At 37.4% G+C, this 20015-nt stretch overlaps 1 protein-coding gene and 1 long non-coding RNA gene across 2 annotated transcripts; one reads left to right on the top strand and one right to left on the bottom strand.

The window, feature by feature from the left end:
* Positions 1-1007: 1007 nt before the first annotated feature.
* On the bottom strand, positions 1008-4953 carry LOC107811416 (uncharacterized). The gene is made up of 4 exons (XM_016636338.2): positions 4203-4953; positions 1763-1792; positions 1569-1643; positions 1008-1434 (listed from the first exon to the last, which is right to left on the bottom strand). Exons 1-4 carry the CDS (start codon positions 4543-4545, stop codon positions 1214-1216), a joined length of 669 nt encoding a protein of 222 aa, XP_016491824.1. The 5' UTR covers positions 4546-4953; the 3' UTR covers positions 1008-1213.
* Positions 4954-6159: 1206 nt separating this feature from the next.
* LOC107811417 (uncharacterized) lies at positions 6160-7051 on the top strand. Its single transcript, XR_012711349.1, has 2 exons — positions 6160-6382; positions 6687-7051. It is a non-coding gene; the product is annotated as an uncharacterized LOC107811417 (long non-coding RNA).
* Positions 7052-20015: the final 12964 nt, after the last annotated feature.

Here is a 20015-nt window from a genome sequence, read left to right as displayed (position 1 = left end):
AACCTGTTAGCTATGAAGTCAACTTACGGTAAAACTTAGGAAATTTCCAAACTTTTAAAATACTAGGTTTCGAGTCAAATCAAATTAGGGACCTCCAATTCCCATTTCGAGCATACGGGCAAGTCCAAAATCATGATATAGTCATATTGAAATCGTCAAAAAATCGATCCGAGATTATTTTCACATATTGTTGACCGTGGTCAACTCAAGTTGTTTTTGAAGTCAAAAATCATGTTTTCTTCAAATTCACATAAAAGCTTTTCAAAAAGAGGCACGGATCACGCATGCAAACTAAGAAACATCAAACAAAGCTAACTGACTAATACTCAAAATGACATATCGGATCATCACAGTTATATAATAAAAAATAATAATAAAATTTTGATAAATAGTAATAGTGTTGATGAATAGCGTTATATCAGATTTAATGTAACACTATTCACACACCAAAATGGTGTTAGGTTAGAGCACCAAAACACCAAATATTATACTAAAATAGGATTTGACGTAATTTTTAGTGTAAGGGTAGAGATGGTCTTACATACTTAGAGTTGGGAGATTAAAGTACATTATTATTAAGTTAAAACTTCTATGTTTCCTGTTTTGTCCCCTTTTTCTCCTTAAGCACCGAACTCTATAAATGTTTTTTGAATGACTAGTAATTCTTTGCAAGTGATAATAAGAATTTATGTGAAAATATGCATTATGTGCTTATTGATTTGTAAATGTGAGCAAGTTTTTACCTAATTATTACTGTGTGCTTGCCCCTTTTGATTTGTGTTTTTTTTTTCATAAGCATTTTAGCAAATACAAAATCTACATTATTAGCCTAGAAAGCCTATAATGATACACTTTAAAAGCTCCTTTTTCTTTTCCTCACCTAATGATAAGAATTTTTTTTATGAATATTTAAAGCACCATGTGCCGATTGAGAACTTAGTAGCACCCAAACTTGCAAAAGATTTATAGAATGAGGTCAACAATATTTTATCAAATACATACAAAGATTCTTTAAATCAAATAGAAGTACCCATATGATCAAATATTAGGTACATTATTTCTTATGTTTCTATATGTACACATCAACGTCGCTACTGTATATTTCTAATTGTTTTACACAATCTGAAAATAAATGCTATAATCTCATCACTCCACGCAAAAAAAAATGGAATATATTTTAATTAACTAAATTATTTAACGGTAATATGTCAAACTAATACAAGCTTAATGAAATTGCTCCAAATGCAGTCAGCAGAAATAATAGTGAAACTCCGTAGCCAAGAGAAGGTGCAGCTGATGGTGCAGTCGGGGTTTGGCTGCCGGAATTTGTCGCCGTAGGTGAAGAACCCGCTGGCGGAGATGGTGGAGTAAGACTTGGTATTTCCTCAGCTGGCGATGTTGAAGTTGATGGCGACGGCGGTGGAACAGTAGAATCTGAGAGAAATTTATTGTTTTATTTATTAAATCATACAATCAATTAATTATATTTATAGGCTGGTTAAATAATACATTATTTTATGAAGTTTATTTATGTGATAATGTAAGCATGTACAGAATTGAATAAGTACCTTTAGGATTACGAGCAGGGATAATAGGAGCAGATGTTGGTGAAGCACTTGGAGCCCCAGTGTCACCAATAGGACCTAATTCAGAAAAAAATGATCTAATTAACAACATCTTCATTTCAATAATAGATGGGGAAATAGAATAGTTGAAATGTGACATTGGTAAAATAAGAATGAAATTTAAAAGAATTAAGTACCAGGTGCAACAACCGCAGGTGGACTAGGGGCTGTAAGTCAGAAAATAACCAAGGTTCAGTAACCAATACTTAAAAAAATGGAAAGAAGCAAAAACAAATAATAACCAAAAACAAATAAATGGAACTAAAAATAAATGGGAAAATGGAACTCCTCGTATGAATTTTCTATACGAAAGTATGATAAAGAGAAAGCAAAATAGACTTAGGGTGTGTTTGGTATTTTCTAATTTTTTCTTGTTTGGCTTAAATATTTTGGAAAATATTTTTCCCATAAACTCAATTTCCTCTAATCAAACAAAAATATTTTCCTTGTCAAGAAATGGAATTTATTTTCCAAAACTCTTTTTCAACCTTCTCACCCTATTTCCCATCCCCACCAACCTCTACCAACTTACCACCCACCCACCCTCCACCCCCACTCCTACCCCTACACCACCCTCGCCCCAACTACCCCCATCCCACAACCCCTACTACACCACACCCCCCTTACCCACCAACTAACCCCTACCCTACCCTCCACCCCTACCCCAGATAGAAACATTATTAAGAAAACTTTCTTTTCATGTTTTATAGATAGAGTACTTTCTTTTTCATTTCAGTAAAATGAGTATTTTCTTTTTATGTAGAAAGAGTGTTTTCTTTCATTTCAACAAATTCAGTATTTCTTTTACGACGTAGAAAAAATATTTTATTTTATTTTAATAAAATGAATACTTTCTTTTCATGTTGTAGAAAGAGCACTTCCTTTTAGAATAAAAAAGAGTATTTTCTTTTAGTCATGTAGCTCAAATTTTAACGTTGTTCTTGTAAGAAAAAGTAAAGCAACACACATTAGTTACTTTGGGTTTGTGTGAATTTTTTAAAGAATAATTAAATTCTTGAATAAAGTAGAGTTCTGAAAACGTTGGGTATTTCGATGGGAGGAGCACAAAAAATATGGGGATTTGGGGGTTGGGGTGGGGGGGGGGGGGAGAGTAGCATGAAAATGATTTATTTTAAAAATATTTTTTACTCTCTAACCAAATACTAAAAAATATTTTTTGAATTTTTTTTTCACTCACCAATCAAGAAAAAAAAAATAAACGATAAAATCATTCATATTCCATGAAAATATTTTCTTTCTTTTGTACAAAACACACTCTCAAAGTCGTGTCATTTTCTTTGTCTAGTGGATACCGCGTCCCTCGTACCTGATGATGGATGTGAAAAGAGGACAGGAGGTAGACCACCTAATTCTTGCCGAGATGCAAATAATTAAAGATACGCATCTTATAAATTTCATAATTTTTTCCAAAAAGTTTTTTAAATATTTCATTTCGATTACTAAGAACAACTTTAATACTTCAATATAGAGTTAAATATTTATGTTTTTCCATAGAATTAAGTACAACGTCCAAATTCACCCTAAATTTGATTCGTTGACACCTCATTTCCAAGACTCATCATTCTATTTGTGACACAAGTGGCCACACAAAATATATAAAATCCTTTTAATTAAAAATTGCCACCCAAAATAGTATGTGCTACTCCCTCTGTTCCAATGTATGTGGCACATTTTCTTTCTTAGTCTCTTTAAAAAAGAATGATATTTTTTGTATTAAAAATAATTTAACTATATGATATCAACTTTACCCTTAATGAGATAATTTATGGCTACACAACTATCTAAGACTTCTTTTAGATTACAAGTTTTAAAAATCTTATTTTCGTTCTAAACCGAGGTTAGTCAGATGTACTACTGAAAAATGCATTTTCAGACGAAAAAACAATCGAAAATACCGATAAATAAAAAATTTCAATTTAATTTAGAAACTGACGGATTCGGAATTTTTTTGGGCCAAAATGTGGAAAACTTTTTCTTTGACCGTGACAATCAGTGATGCATACAGGCAAAATTGTTTATCAAGAAGCCGACTGAAACCTATTTAAAATAAATTCAAAGTTATATTAAAAAAACCGATCCATTTTTGGTTAACTTATTTAAAGATTTCGATCGATAATTTTATTTTTAAAAGAAAACCGACCGAGTTAGTCGATTATTTTTGTACAAATATCTGGTTAAAGAGTAATAACATAAAATAAAAGGTTTAGACTAACCAGCACTAATGCTCTAGTGGTAGAATAGTGTCTTACTATGGTACAAACCTTAATTTGATTCCTGGATGGTGTATTTATAATTGATTATTTTAAAAAAAAAATTATAATATAATCAAAACTCAAAATTATAAGTGCATTGGTCGGTAAATACCGATCAATATTTTTCCGACCCATCCAATTTGGTCGGATTTTGGTCGATAATCCTTCAAAGCCGACCGCATTTTGTAGGTTTTTTCGATCGGGAAAGACTGTTTTTAGTAGTGAAGGACTGACGTTGCCACATAGATCGGGAACGGAGGGAGTAGTTCTTTAAATATTTTAGTGTCCAAGAAGTGAAATGTACCTTTGCACCGGAGGGGAACACCAGGCATGTTACAAGCTTGGGGAAGAGACATGGCTAAGTTAGGATTCATTGGCATCTGGAATGGAATACCACCAGTTACAATAAGGCAGAGACAACTCGTGCCGTTGGTCATCATAGTCCTGAGTGCACTGCAGCAATCTTCAGTTGGTGAAGTCCCATTGCTGCTGCTATTAGTCAAGAAGTTCACACATGGTGTGAAGCTAGTGATCATCGGTCCCGTGCACGGTGTACTTATAATTTGCCCATCAACTGCCTGCAGTACTACTGCCATAAAAATCAGTGACAGAACAAAATTTGAAAAAGCCAAAAGCTTATAAGCCATGTCGAAGCTGGAAAAGTATTGATGAGACGAGTTGACTTAGTTTATGAGACGCTTCTACTTCAACTGATCGGTCGGAAGTTTGAGAAATATTTTTGATATAATTGGTTTATTGGAATTTGTGTATATAGGTTGTGAATGGTTAAGTAGAGAGAATGAAGGAATATTTATAAGGGAGATTTTGAAAAGAAAAAGAAGAAGATCAGTTGAATTAAGATTAGCAGGTATTTGAAGTTCAACAACCTTAACAAACTTTTGTCCAAGTACTCCAATGGTTTTGCTGCTTGTGTCTATAGGCTTTGCTTGCCGTGGCATATAATTGTTACTACTACGTTTGAGGTTTGAAGAAGACCCAAAATAATTTTTCATATCATTAGTTATCCTCGAGTGGAAAATGGAGCTTTCTCTATCCCAATGGCATTAAACTGTCCAACTACATAGAACAAGATCTATCAACCTTAAAAACAACAATTAAAATACGTTTTCTCTTTTACCAAAACCGGTAAAACAACATAATTTACAATTACAAACAAATAAGCAAATATAAGGTGTGCGTGCACGTGTCACTACAACAAATATGAGCTACCACGACATTTAATTAGTGACCTTTGTAATAAATGTTGGAAAAAAGATAATTTATTGACATATGTTAGAAAATATTACAAAAATACTCACATTCAATTAAAAATGAAAAAAATATTGTGACATTTGATTTAAATGTCACATAATTAGTAATAAAATGACATTTAGTTAGTGACATTTATATTACTACTTTTTCTTTCTTGGTAAAAAGAAAATTACTACTTACTAATTTCAAAAAGAGAGAAAAATATTTTTTGCAAAACTTCCTCCCAAAATTTCCCTCTGAAAATCTCCTCAGAAAAAACCCTACTCCCTGCGATAACCATCAAAAGTCGTAACAATAACATTCAAGTTCATTTTCCCCTCCCCAATTTCTCTATCTCATCCAAATCCCTCCACCCCAACCGTGAACCTCAAGCACCTTAAGGAATAGCAGTATGAATGTCCCCTAGAATACTGTCTTCTTGCTTAATTCTATCTTTCCATCTATTTGTGTACTGATATTGACACATTAGAAATCACCATTTTTCTTGCTTTCTTGATTAGATTCGAATTGTTCCCTCTTTCTGGAGTGTTTTGATTTTATGGAGGAATTGAATGATGTTTAGAAGTATTCTAAGTTTATAATTTCGAAGCATAATCTATGTTGTGATTTTATTGTGTGAGTGTAATATTGTGGTTATTTAATATGGATCTGCAAAATAGAAGTTGTGGGGTGTTATTGTACAATATACTGATGTGGATATCACTTTCATAGATTATGCCCTACGAGTATTTGACAAAATTCTTGAGAGAGCATTTTAGATACTTTGACCTTCCGTATTGTTTATTTATTTCCGAATATGAACTAAATTGATGAGGTTTCCTGAATTCTTATATGATTCAATGATGTGCAGGCCACCAACAAAGGTTTCTTCTAATCTCAAGGTTGCACAACTCATATGCTGCTCTATTAAGAAGGAAAGCTAACAATGCTTATTGTCTGTTGATTAAGTTAACGTATTAGATTTTCATCTTTCTTTATAATAAGTCATTGTCCAGATTGTCTAATTATAGGGCGTTATTACTTTGATAATTGTTTCTATCCTTATGGTAATTGTGCAATCATCAGCTGAACATGTATACAATTTACTAGGTTGAAATGTACTGATAGCTATGCTGGTTGATTAGCTGAAAAATAAGGTGGCACACATGTGATTGGCATGTGTTCGTGTGACATGGAGTCGCAGTGAGAAGGTCTAGTGTGTGGCATCTTATGGTAAGGTCCTTATAGATTTGACAGCAAACACCTTCTTTCTTTCTTAAAGTTAATTTTTCTACTCATAAGGATTTTTTATTAGTTGATAGAAGATAACTCCTGAAATAGTTCAGTTGGTTGCTCTACTGCATAAAGATGATGCTATTGGTAAAAGAAGTTGCACTATATAACTTCATATTTTTAAATCATTCTTGCATGTAGATTATGATATCTTCTTTTAACTTTCAACTACTTGCTAATTTATAACCCATTTTATAAAAATATAGATTGACAACCTCAAACAACCTTCTTGTCTCAATTTAAGGGAAATAGCAGTAGTGGAGAGGAAGCTGCTAAAGGGAAGTAGGAGAAAGAGTGGAATTGGAGGGGAAGCTGTCAAAGGGAAGCAGCAGAAAGAGTGGAAGAAAGAGTTGTGGAAGTGAAGAAATCTCTTGTTGCTGAACTAGTTGCATTTTACATGAATCCAGACTAATAGTTTGATCCAAGCATTATTCAATTATAGACGTACAATTATGTATAATTTCATTCTTGGAATTAGTTATAGAGATCTTCTATATACAAATAGTTTATTTCGGTTCACATTCTCTATGTTGAATGACATTTGTAAGTATATAAATTTGATATTTGATTGTTATGATTTCTATATTTCTAGTAAATATCATTTCAATAGTAAGTGCAAACATCGATGAGTAATTTTGACATTAACAAGATGTATTGCATAAGTGTCACTAAACTAAAATATTCCCGACACTTCTAAATGACGTAAATAAAATAAATTAGAAATCAATAATTTTTTTACCGGCATTATGTGAAATGTCAAAAATTATATTGTGACATTTTCATAAAAGTCAATAAATAAATGTCGTAAATCTTTTACCGATATTAGTAAAAATGTCAGAAAATTGCCGACATTGAAATTTACGACATTTGAAATAAGTGTAAAATAAATGTCGATAAGTGACTTTGTGACATTTATGTGACTTAATACGACATTTATAAAATATTGTCGTAGCTCATATTTCTTGTGACATTTTATGACTTTTGATACTGTCATATTTTATAAAATCAAGCAATATAATTTCACATATATTTTATATCGAATACGAAAAATTATAATTTTATAAAATACGACAGTATCAAATGTGTCTACCTAAAAACAAAAATTAATTTTCCATAGAATAAAATGAGGCAATTATAGTAGCAAGTAAATACCAGAAAGCAAAAAACTTAATCTTGTTATATTGATAGATCGATATAATTGAAAACGGAAAATTAATACTGTATACGGGTAAAATCGGGGATAGAGTTACCCCCGATTTTCTGTTGTGGAACGAGGAACGACGTTTCTTGTCATTGGCTCGAGTGAAGCCGAAGGTACCCATGGATCGGGACCAAGGACGGACGAACAATACAACGGTCTCGGGCATGCCCTAACCCGGAAAAAATCAAGCTCGAGTGAGATGAAGAATCGAGGGTAAAAGAAAAACGGTTAGAGGAGACAAAACAGGGGGCCGAAATATCCGCCATCAACCGGATATTGCAGCGTGGATCACACTCGATGTTGGCTACAGATCATATTTTTGTGGGAGAAAAGGAAGAAAAGATTTTTACCTTATTTAGACTTGTATTAGAGTTAAAACTCTTCTACTATACAAAGAGGAGAACCCTTTAATTTTTGGTAGATTGTTGGCACGTATATCAAAGCAATAAAGTTTACTTTGACTTTTAGCAATTGTTTAAGTATTCTTCAGTTGTTTATCCGTTTAGTTGGAATCACGCTCTATCTCTAGGACTCGATTGAAACCGATTGTTAGCATTTAAGCCAAACGCAAGGCATAATTACTTCGCCATATTTGGTTTGATCATTTTATCTCATTTCAATTCAATTACTTACTATTTTTTGATTATTTTTGTTAAATTAAACCATGTATCCTTTAAATCGCGTGCAAATTTAATTGTTATCTGTTTTAATGGGTAAATAGTTTGGTGCCCACTGTGGGGCTAAAGATAATAGTGGTTATTTAATATGAATCTCGATAACACACTCTATTTTACACTTGTTCTTTGGGGTTTGATTTCAGGACTGTTCAATATATCAGACTCTCAATCTGCATTTAAGTGTGGACCCCAAATCAGGCAAGCACGGTGAAGATAATATCGGTGTGCCAAGAAACAATGCACCCCAGTCGACCTTAACGGCGTTCCAATCGCTGATCCTATTGATGCCAACTCACAGATGTTGTCAACACTAGCTAACTTACTGATTAATCACAATAACAGCGTTCACGGGGCACCTCGACCATCATTTCGTAAAGAGCCCGAAAGGGATGGCGATGGAGTTAGCTTACATTTGATTTTGGAAATGTTGCAAGCCCAACAAGTTTCCATAACGCAGCTGCAGAATCAAAATCACGCACACAACACGGTTGAACCCCTGCAGTTTAGGGAAGACACTCGGAGGCAAGAACGGATTGTCATAGAGCCCGATGGGTCCGAATCTGGTAAACTTTCGAGGAAATGAAAATACTTTAGGCACTAACAAAATGGGTAGAATCCGGCGAAAAGAAGATAGAGGCAAACAATAAGAAAGTGGAAAACTATAACTCGAGGGTCGATAAGATCCCGGGGCACCTCCGATAGTAAAAGGACCAAATTCCAAGAAGTTCATTCAAAAGCTTCACTCCTTCCCCCCAGCACAACACAAAAGCCGATTCAGAAAATATTCTAAATGCCTGATATTCCCCAATACAATGGGACCACAGATCCAAACGAGCATATGACCTCTTACACATGCACAATAAAAGGCAACGACCTCGAGGATGACGAGATCAAGTCGGTATTGTTGAAGAGATTTGGGAAAACCCTATCCGAGGGAGTGATGATATGGCACATAATTTACCTTAAAACGGTATTGATTCATTTGCTATGCTTGCAGATGCCTTTAGTAAATTTCACGTCAGGGCCATTAAGGATAAGACGAGGAAATCAGACAAGTTCAAAGTCAAGAAGAGGGATAACGAGATACTTAGGGAATTTGTGTCGTAATTACAAATGAAACGGATGGACCTGCCATCGGTTGCAGACAATTGGGTCATTCAAGAATTCACTCAGGGGCTCGACCCCCGAAGTTCAGTTGCATCTCAATAAATAAAGCAAAATTTGGTAGAGTATCTGGCGGTTGCCTGGGCCGATGTCCACAACAGGAATCAGTCAAAGATCAGAGTCGAGGACGACTAGTTAGGAACACCCCCCCCCCTCGGGATCAGTTTATCCCAGTAGAGCGAGGAAAAGTCTAAAAGAGTAGTGGATTGGGAGTCGAGGCCACCCCGAGACCAATACTAGCCTTATAACTCAGATAGGGGGAATGGAACCAGTCTTATTCAACCAGGAATGACAAAAGAAATGATTAGGGTCCAAGAAATTGAGGGTTGGTGAATAGAAATGGGTTTGATAGGTCATCCAGAGTCAGAGATGCCCCAAGTCTATCATAATATCAATTTAACGTAGATGCAGCAAGTATAGTATCAGACATCGATCGCATCAAGGAGGCCAAATGGCCGAGAACTCTCCACTCTGATCTGATACAGAGGGATCACATTTTGATATGCAAATATCACGGTACTCAGGGGAATAGAACCGAGTATTGTTGGTAGTTAAGGGAAGAATTGGCTTGTTTGTTCAATAATAGGCATCTTCGAGAATTCCTAAGCGAGCGAGCCAAAAACGATTTCAAGAATAGGGAAGCCAACAAGTAGGTCGAGCAGGAATAACCCCAACATGTGATTAATAAGATTATTGGATGAGTAGATGTTCCTCAAGGACCGATGATAAAACGCACCAAGGTATCCATTAGAGGAGAAAAATGAACTCAAGATTATGTTCTAAAAGGATCTATCTCATTTAGTGATGAGAATTCTAAGGGAATCATTCAAAATCACAATGATGCACTGGTAATATCTGTGCTTATTAATAAATCTTGAGTTAAGCATGTGTTAATTGATCAAGGTAGTTCACCCAACATCACCTGATAGAGAGTCATGGAACAACTGGGGTTGTTGGATAAGATTGTACTAGCAGTTTGAGTAGTGAATATCGTACTAGAAGTTCAAGTAGTGAATGGGTTCAATATGGCATGCAAAACAACGAAAGGTAAAATCATCCTACATGTCAATACGGTCGGAACCACTCAAGAAGCAAAGTTCTATGTGATCGAGAGGGACATGATGTACAATGCCTTGTTCGGGAGACCGTGGGTTCATAACATAAGGGCAGTACCATCGAACTTGCACCAAGCGTTGAAATTTCCAACTCCAAGTAGAGTCAAAATGGTATACGGGAAAAAATCGACCGCAAAGGAGGTGTTCCCTATTGAAGAAGTGATCCCAACACCCGTGGTTGTGACATCAAAAGATAAGGGACAGATCGAAGACAAAGGCACCTAATAGCTATCGCAGGTCTTGGCCTCGACCGAGCCGGAAAAATAGGAGGAACATCTAACAGATAAGGAAGATGATTTCGGGGTTTCGAGATCCTTTGTAGCACCTGATGACACCTATGCCACCAAGTCAACAATCGAGGAACTGGAACAAGTTATATTGTTCGAGCATCTGCCGGATAGAAAGGTATACGTGGGCACGAGGCTAACCCCCAAGCTCCTGAAAAAACTCATTGATTTTGTTACAGCTAATGCAAATTGTTTTGCCTGGTCACACTTAGATATGATAGGAATCCCACCAGAGATAACAACTCACAAATTGAGTTTGGATCCGAACTTCCACCCGATTAAATAGAAGAGGAGGCCACATTCCGAAGTCAAACATGCATTTATCAAAGACGAGGTATCTAAACATTTAAAAATAGGTTCCATTCGGGAAATTATATATCAGGATTCATTAGCTAACGTGGTCATCGTACCTAAAAGGGAAACAAACTTAGAATGTGTGTAAATTATAAGGATTTAAATAAGGCATGCCCAAAGAACTCGTTTCCTTTACCTAACATCGACCGAATGATAGATGTAACAGAAGGACACGAGAGGCTGAGATTTCTCGACGCCTATTCTGAGTACAACCAAAAACGGATGGACTCGGGGGGCCAAGAGAAAATTTCTTTTATAACTAGGTTCGACATTTATTGTTATAGCGTGATTCCATTTGGGTTAAAAAATGCCGGTTCCACATATCAATGCCTAGTTAATCGAATGTTCAAGGAACAAATAGGGAAATCGTTGGAGGTTTATATTGACGATATATTAGTTAAGTCCCTAAGATCAGAGGACCATTTAAAGCATTTGTAGGAAACCTTCGACATATAAGGGAAGAGAATATGAAGTTGAACCTGGAGAAATGTGCCTTCAGGGTTGGCTCGGGCAAGTTCAATGGATTCATGGTATCCAACTAGGGAATATAAATCAATCTGGATAAGATAAGGGCCATTGAATACATTATTATGGTTAACAATGTCAAAGCACTGTAAAGGCTGACCGGGCAAATAGCCGTATTGGGCCGATTCATTTCCAAGTCATCAGATAAAAGCCACCGGTTTTTCGCGTTACTAAAGAAAAGAGCAATTACGCCTGGACCCTAGAGTGCCAAAAGGCTTTGGAGAACTCAAATAATACTTATCAAGCTTTCCCTTACTGCACACCCCGAAGGCGAAGGAGCAGCTATACCTTTATTAAGCAGTGTCTGAGATAGCGGTAAGTGGTGTCTTGGTTCGGGAAGAAGAAGGTATGCAATTTCCTATATATTATGTTAGTATAACCCTAGGTGATGCCGAAACGAGGTGTCCACACCTAGAAAAATAAATCGTAGAGATTAGTGGGTACGATATTGAATACAAACCCCGAACAGCTATAAAGTCCCTGAAATTGGTAGACTTTGTGGTATATTTTACACTGGCCATGATCCCCGAGGTCGATAAATAATTATTACTTTCCTCAGGAACTAGCTCGAGGGTCTAGACCCTATTCACGGACGGTACCTCGATCACGAAAGGGTCCGGGTTGGGTATCGTACTAAAACCCCCCATAGGTAGCATAATACGACAATCAATTAGAACTATGAAATTGACTAACAATGAAGCTGAATACGAGGCTTTGATTACAGGTTTGAAATTGGCTAAAATCCTAGGGACGGAGGTTATCGATGCCAAGTGTGATTCCCTCCTCGTTGTTAACTAGGTCAATGGAACATTCGAAGTCAAAGAAGATCGAATGCGAAGGTAATTGGATAAATCGCAAATGGCATTACATCAGTTCAAAGAATGGACGCTACAACATATACCTCGAGATCAAAATAGTGTGGTCGATGCATTGAATAATTTAGAATCATCAGTGGACTCCGAAGAATTCAACTCCAGAACAGTATTGTAATTGATGAGCTCATTAATAGAGCCCGGTCATGTCGAGGTAAACTCAACAGGTTTGACTTGGGATTGGTGAAACAAATACATAGACTACCTTTAGGAGGGGAAACTTCCATTGAATCCTAAAAAGTGGAGGGCCCTTCGAACTAAAGCTGCCAGGTTTTGCTTGATTGAAGTCCAACTATATCGAAGGTCATTTTCTGTGCCATTAGCAAGATGCTTAGAGCCCAAGGAGACCAATTACGTGATGAGAGAAGTCCAAGAGGCGACTTGCTGAAACCATTCGGGTGCAGAATCATTGGTCTAAAAATTGACCAGGATCAGGTCTTACTGGAATGAAATGGAGAAATATGAAAAGGACTTCATTTAATAGTGTGATGAATGTTAGAGACATGCCTCGATGATCTACTAGCCGGGAGAGCTACTTCACCTGGTCATTTCCCCTTTGTCGTTCATAAAGTGAGGAATGGATATCGTAGGTCATTTACCATAGGCACCCGGTAAGGCTCAGTACATTTTGCTTATGATTGATTACTTCTCCAAGTGGGTTAAAGCACAGGCGTTTGTGAAACTTAGAGAGAAAGAGGTTATCAACTTCATCTGGGATCATATAATCTGCCGGTTTGGGGTACCAACCGAAATTACGTGTGACAATGAGAGACAATTCATTGGCAGCAAGGTCAATAAGTTCTTTGAAGATCATAAAATCAAATATATTTTACTGACAACTTATCATCCAAGTGCAAACTGTCAAGCGGAGTCGACAAACAAGACCATACTATTGAACCTGAAGAAAAGATTGACCGACTTAGAATGAAGGTGGAAATAAATTTTGCTCGAGGTCCTATAGGTATATCTAACAACCTCGATGTCGAGTACTGGTGAGATACCATTTTCTCTAGTCTATGGCAGAGGCTTTGATTCCTGTAGAAGTGGGAAAGAGAGCTTGAGGTTCCAATATGCTACAAAAAAATTGAACGACGAGGCCATGTCCATAAGTCTAAATTTAGTGGACGAATGGCGAGAAGCCACCTTGGTCCGGTTGGAAGCTCAAAAGCAGCAGATGGGAAGACATTACAACCGAAGGGCAAACCTTCGACACTTCTATGTCGGGGATGTAGAATTGAGGAAAGTTACACTACATACCAAGAAGCCGAATGGGGGGAAACTAGGCCCGAACTACGAAGGACCATACAGAGTCACCGATATAACCGAAAAAGGCTCGTACCAGCTTGTGTCCAAAAATGGCATACACTTGCAAAGCAATTGGAATGTGGCACACTTAAAGAAATACTACTACTGAGGTATGAATACCTAAATTTATTTGATGTTTATTATCCTTCGAACTAACCAGTGCAGGTACTCAATCGAAGTCAAGTCCAACAATTAGGTCTGAAAGCACGTGTTGTACTCTTTTTCCCTTTGGCCGATTTTTTCCTGAAATAGTTTTTATAGAAAGGTTTTTAACGAAGCAGCAATAAGCATGCTACTCTAGTTTTAAAGACCGGCCTAGGACCGGGGACTGCCCATATCGGATCAATAGCACTCGAGCCCACGAAATTCAGCCTCGAAGTACTATGGGACTTTCATACCCTAAATCAAGATTTGAAGATCTGAGTTTTGATATTTCGAAGACAATTTTATTAGACATTGAAAGCCATAGCTTGATTAATAGGATTTATTGTAAGGGTTAAACGATCAAATGAATCATTCCTGGGTAGTTCATTTTTGCCATGGTGGGTAGTTTTTGTATTAGTTATACAACATATGACGTAATAAAATGGTAAATTCACCTTCTATGCTTCATCGGTTCATGCTTACACAAGAAATGTTATTATTATGTCACTTAGAATAAATATTGGCTTCAAAACCTTCTAAGCCCACGGGCCATCATTAACCGGGGGCACGAACCCCAAAGGTAGTAAGAGCCCATGAGATCATGCCCAATTATTTAAAGACCCTTAAGCCTATGGGTCACCCTAAACCGGGGACTGTCCTCTGACGATAAGACCAGGCAAATTGGGTTGCAAAAATCCTGAGGGCACCAAGCTTATGAGGCATGGCCTAAATACAAAAGGCTACGACCAACTTGAGGTCCGAAGCCATTGGAGCTTCGACCCTAGTGTATAAATGACTAGGATACATCTTGGTTCGTAAATAGAAAAGGTAAGCTCCTTACACCATTTAAGTCTACAAAGACAATGTCCGGTTTGACCAAATCAATCAGTTTTGAATTTTAGCCAAGAAAAAGTCACTTTCGGAAAAGACTAACTATGTCCGGTTTGATCAAATCAATTGGTTTTAAATTTTAGCCAAGATAAAGGTCACCTTCGAAAAAGACTAACTATGTCCGGATAAATCACTCGAATACCCGAAGTTAAGGCTTAGCGCATCTACCTCGTTCATCTTCACTTGGTCTTCTTTGGTTAGAAAATAACGAAGATAGCTGGCCACCCCCACTGGCTTGGATAACATGCTGGTGTCTACCGGCACCGAGAACATGATCATCTTTTTCCATTCATGGTCTACACTAGGGGCGGGAAACTGCTTCTCAAGATTGGAGCTCAAAGTTGTCCCACCTAATTCTAGTTGTGCGACCCTTCTCGGGATCTCCAAGTGGTCAAAGCCAGAATAGTCTTCCAACACATGAATGTCCCCGCCTCGAAAAATGAGTTGATGGCATCGTCCACAGCCCGAGATGCTTCGGTCGGCTTCTTTTTGGTGGCCAGAGCTTCATTTAAAGTGGCCTCTATACGAGGCAGTGACTCTTGAATATGGATAACAATGTCACCTTTAGAAACGGCCCTCCTCTGGACCAAAGGGGCTTCTCGCGAAGCGGTAGCCACATGCTCTTATTCAGGCCCCCGAGCTAAGGAAGATTAGGCCTTATGAGCATCCCCCTCAGGGGACACCAATTCTTGGTCGACGTCAATCGACTCGTGGGTGATGAATTCCATGTCCTTATCATCCTCGGGAAAATCCTTGAGCTAATGAAGAGCTTTAGAATCTAGGACCCGGGCACCGGAGGCATTTTTGGTGCTCTTCCTATCCCTGAGCATAATCCTTTTTCTCTTCTTAACCTCAGCACGAGCATCCGAGGAGTCAAGGGTTCTCTTTTCTTATTCGTTTTCTCTTCCTTTTTTGCAGCAGCTTCAAAAACGGGCTATAGATAGGAGGAGTTCTTGGAAGAGGGGGACTGAGGCCACGATATCAGTGACTTCCTAAAGCTTGGTGGTCTTTAGCAAGCGTGAGAAAGAAGAGGTAGGTTATGATAATAATAGAATAAAGAACGACAAGATCAACTAGATAAGAGCACTCACCATGGGAACGAGCCTCCCACTTGCCCTTGGAAAGCTTGAGCTACTCACGCACGGGATATGTGAGTTGCTTGCATATGCCTTCGACCGACTCCCTAAAAAGTGACACCGCATTGGGCACTCGGAGGACAACTGCATATCAAACGAAACATGTCATGAGAATGAAAATTTGATACAAGAAATAACTTTGATGACTTAAGAGTAAGTAAAAATTACGATTCGGGTTCCACCTCTTAGGGAACAACATGAATTCGGGAGGAATGAGGTCCTCGGTCTTTATCCGAATGAACATACCCTACCAACCTCAGTCTTTGTATTCGTCTATATAGGAGAAAGGAGCCTTCTTTGACCGATGGGCAAGTTTGATTAACCTCCTCAAAAGATTTGAGGGATGTATATTCAGAGAAAATGGTCGACCGTGAACCGTGGCTCCTCCAAATTATTTTCAAAATGATAGAGAAGAGTCATGATCCTCCAAAAGGATGGGTGAACTTTCCCTAGGCAGATTTTGTACCTCTTACAGAACTCGAGGACCACCATATCAATAGGACCAAATGTGAAAGGATTAGTGTAAACACTTAAGTATCCTTCCACGTGTGTCCTAATGTCCTCGTAAGGACTGGGAATGACTATTTCCTTGCCTTCCTATTTTCAGACCTCTCAGACATCTTTGAGCGTCTCCTCGGTAATGGATTAGATGTAACTCCACGCTTCCTCACCCTAGTCTCCTTGTGTAGATGCTTTCTCTCTTTGAAGTCATTATCTATGGAGCAACCTCCGGGGATGAAATCTATAAGGGGAGGTTTGGGCTACTACCGAAAGCACTACCTCAATGCCAGTGGCCGAGGAAGACGTCGTTGGTGTAGTGTTTTTAGGTACCAATTTTGAGGTTTTCACCATTTTTATATGAGAATATGAAGACTTGATTTGAAGATTTGAAGGTAGGGTATGAAGGTTTGAAGATGAACTATGAAGATATGTGTCATGCCCCAAACCTGGCACCTGGTATCGTATTGACCCGAGCGAACCACTCTATAACTCATGATCGTTCGACCAAAACTAGAACATACATAGATTGAGTTGGATAAACTCATTCTTTTGTAACTCTCATGGGACAACATGCCCACAACTCATAATGTGTAACTGTAAGTGGAAAAACGCTATATCAGCGAACCATTGTACTTAAAACATGAATATACACAGGCCGTCAAGGCCTCTAACATACTGTAGATAATGAACCTATGTCAACATAGCCTCTAAGAGTATTTGACATCAAATGGGATAAGGCCCCGACCTACCCTTTAGCAACTCTAACACGATGACTTATCGACTCGGCTGCACTCTGAATGAAGTAGAGTCTTACTCATCCTTCACCGAATGCTAACCTCGTCTCTATGAGTTCTCGTCAAGCTTATTACCTACACCTGCAGGCATGAATGCCGTGTCCACAACAAAAAGGACGCCAGTAAGAATGATGTACTAAGTATGTAAGGCAGAACTGAAACATAACAATAAGTCAATATCAATGATAGAGATATAAAAATCAACCTGAAGATCTGAAGTGCCACCATATATGCCTACTAATTATACTTATATATTTAATGTCTCTCTTTGGCACTATTATCAATATCGTAACATGACTGCCCAACTGATCTATGGTAACTACCCGGCCGGTTGTAGCACTGTGGTAAATGCATGACTTCCCTACCGGCCATAGCTCGGTGGTAAATGTATGACTGCCCGACCGGCCATAGCATGGTCATAAATGCATGACTGCCAGACTGGCTACAGCACGGTAGTAAATGCATGACTGCCCAACCGGCCGTAGATCGGTGGTAAATGAAAATGCATATAACACTACATTATAAATATTAACATATTTATTGAATGCCTCAATAGAGACTTAGGAACATACTTATACATGATTTGAATATCACTTTATAGGAAGGAATAACGTAGACATCCTTAACTACTAAGAGTAGAACCGCTTATGGAATAGCATCACGTTTATGTTTTGTTACTTGGATTATGCCAAAAGAAGGAAGGATTAGCCTTAACATACCTGGTCTTAACCCACTTGCTCAAGATCTCAACTCTAATCCTCTTAATGATCTATATGATAACAAGAATAATTCTATTGTCAACCATACAAACAATTCTCTTAATCGCATAACGGAAGATAACCTATCCTACAATGAAATGGATAGTATTTTCCCTGTTCTTATCATTCCCTCAATCCTACCATAGGTAAGGTAATACAACAACACATTTAGAAATTCCTATAACATGTTTTACAACTCAAACAATGACACAACGTGCGAAAAGCTCGGCTACGATTATCAACCATACTTTTCCAATCTTTTATTTCCTTTAAAAAACATATCAATGACTACACCAACTGTATACTCAAGTTAATCCAACAATTTTGAGCCACAACAAAACTTAGATAATTACTGGATAGTCGATACAACAACAACAACAACGTCAAATTACGATATTCAGCTATTAACTCTATAATTCTCATTCCACAATTTAGCTATGGCCTAGACGAATTTAAATATACCAAGGAGAGGAAAATTCTTACCTTATTTGCCAAGAAATAATCTTATTCCCCCTTACTTCACATCAAAGAAAGAGCCGATTAACAAACATACCAAAACGGAACAACGAGATCGAGGTGGTGCGCAAAACCCGTAAATTGATCTTGTGAAAATTGCATTTTACTTCCTTAAAAATGCAAGTGTCCTTTATGATATATCAATAAATTGTCTTACATTGCAGCTATATAAATATAAGTTACCATTACAACATAGTTCATTGCCTTCATAAAAGCCAAGAAAGTGATATAAGGTCTCAGGTATCCTTTTCCTCTTTACATGTGTCATTCCTAGGTCAACCTTTCATTACATGATGACACCACATATGTTTTTCATGTATGGATATATAACACTTACTTCAACTTGTCCACATCCCACATGGCTTATGTCCACGTACTACTTATTCAATAGTCCTAATTAATTTCTAGTCTTACACTACAATCTTCCATTTAACCAACTACACATATAATTAATTTATGGATCTCATTTCACTTAAATACTAATCACTCTTAATCTACTTCATATACCCTACTATCATGGTCATGTGGTATAGCACTAGTTCATTAATACGGGGTATTAAAGCTTGGATCATTTTTTTCATCCAAAAATATCAAACTCTGACAAAACTCATTTTCTTAGATTTGTTTACCCTCTAACCTCCACGATTTTACTTATCACTTGTTACATGTACCATAATTGTTGATAATCTCAAAAATAATCTTGTTCTTGAACTTATGTCAATTATCGTACGACAAATCCAACATACAAAAGTACAGGATGTAACATCCTTTCCCCCTTCAGAAACATTCATCCTCGAATGTTAACTCTTAGAGACTTACAATTATTTTGCAGAGTCTGTTGTGTGAACTAAACTAATACCCAACGTCTATCTAAACAATGGACTATTTACAACCTTCTGCACTTGATTATCTCATATCTTCTCACTTATACCTTACTTACCTTTCAATTCGCATCGTTTCTTCTGTCGCTTTCATAACCTCCCTTCCACATAGGTGAAAATTACATCCCCGCCTTAAAGCTCTACTATAATACCTGCTCCTCTAGTGGATACAAAATCTGGTGGAAACTTATACTGACTTATTACGACTTAGTTCTATGGCATGATATGGAAACAAAAGAAGGGTAACATTTACTAAATGTCCTATAGCCTTTCAATTATAAATATGGCATGCAACACACTCATAAGTGATACTCTACTAGGAACAACTTTGTAGACTCCCTAGGACACGACCTACTTTGATACTACTTTGTCACACCCTAAACCTGGGAGGCATGGACGGCACCCGGTGCCGTACTGGACCTAGCAAACCACTCTGTAACTCATGATCGTTC

This window comes from Nicotiana tabacum, chromosome 7, assembly GCF_000715075.1.
Source record: "Nicotiana tabacum cultivar K326 chromosome 7, ASM71507v2, whole genome shotgun sequence".
In the NCBI taxonomy this organism is placed as follows: domain Eukaryota; kingdom Viridiplantae; phylum Streptophyta; class Magnoliopsida; order Solanales; family Solanaceae; genus Nicotiana; species Nicotiana tabacum.
The sequence above is the reverse complement of the archived record's forward strand: the minus strand, read 5'-3'. Positions and strand labels throughout refer to the sequence as shown.

Excerpts from the sequence above, each read along its gene's own strand:
- LOC107811416 (XM_016636338.2), bottom strand. The coding sequence starts at position 4,545 with ATGGCTTATAAGCTTTTGGCTTTTTCAAATTTTGTTCTGTCACTGATT. Across the intron at positions 1,644-1,762 it reads ACCTGCGGTTGTTGCACCTG|GTCCTATTGGTGACACTGGG; the intron begins GTACTTAATTCT and ends TTTCTGAATTAG. Across the intron at positions 1,435-1,568 it reads CCCTGCTCGTAATCCTAAAG|ATTCTACTGTTCCACCGCCG; the intron begins GTACTTATTCAA and ends AATTTCTCTCAG.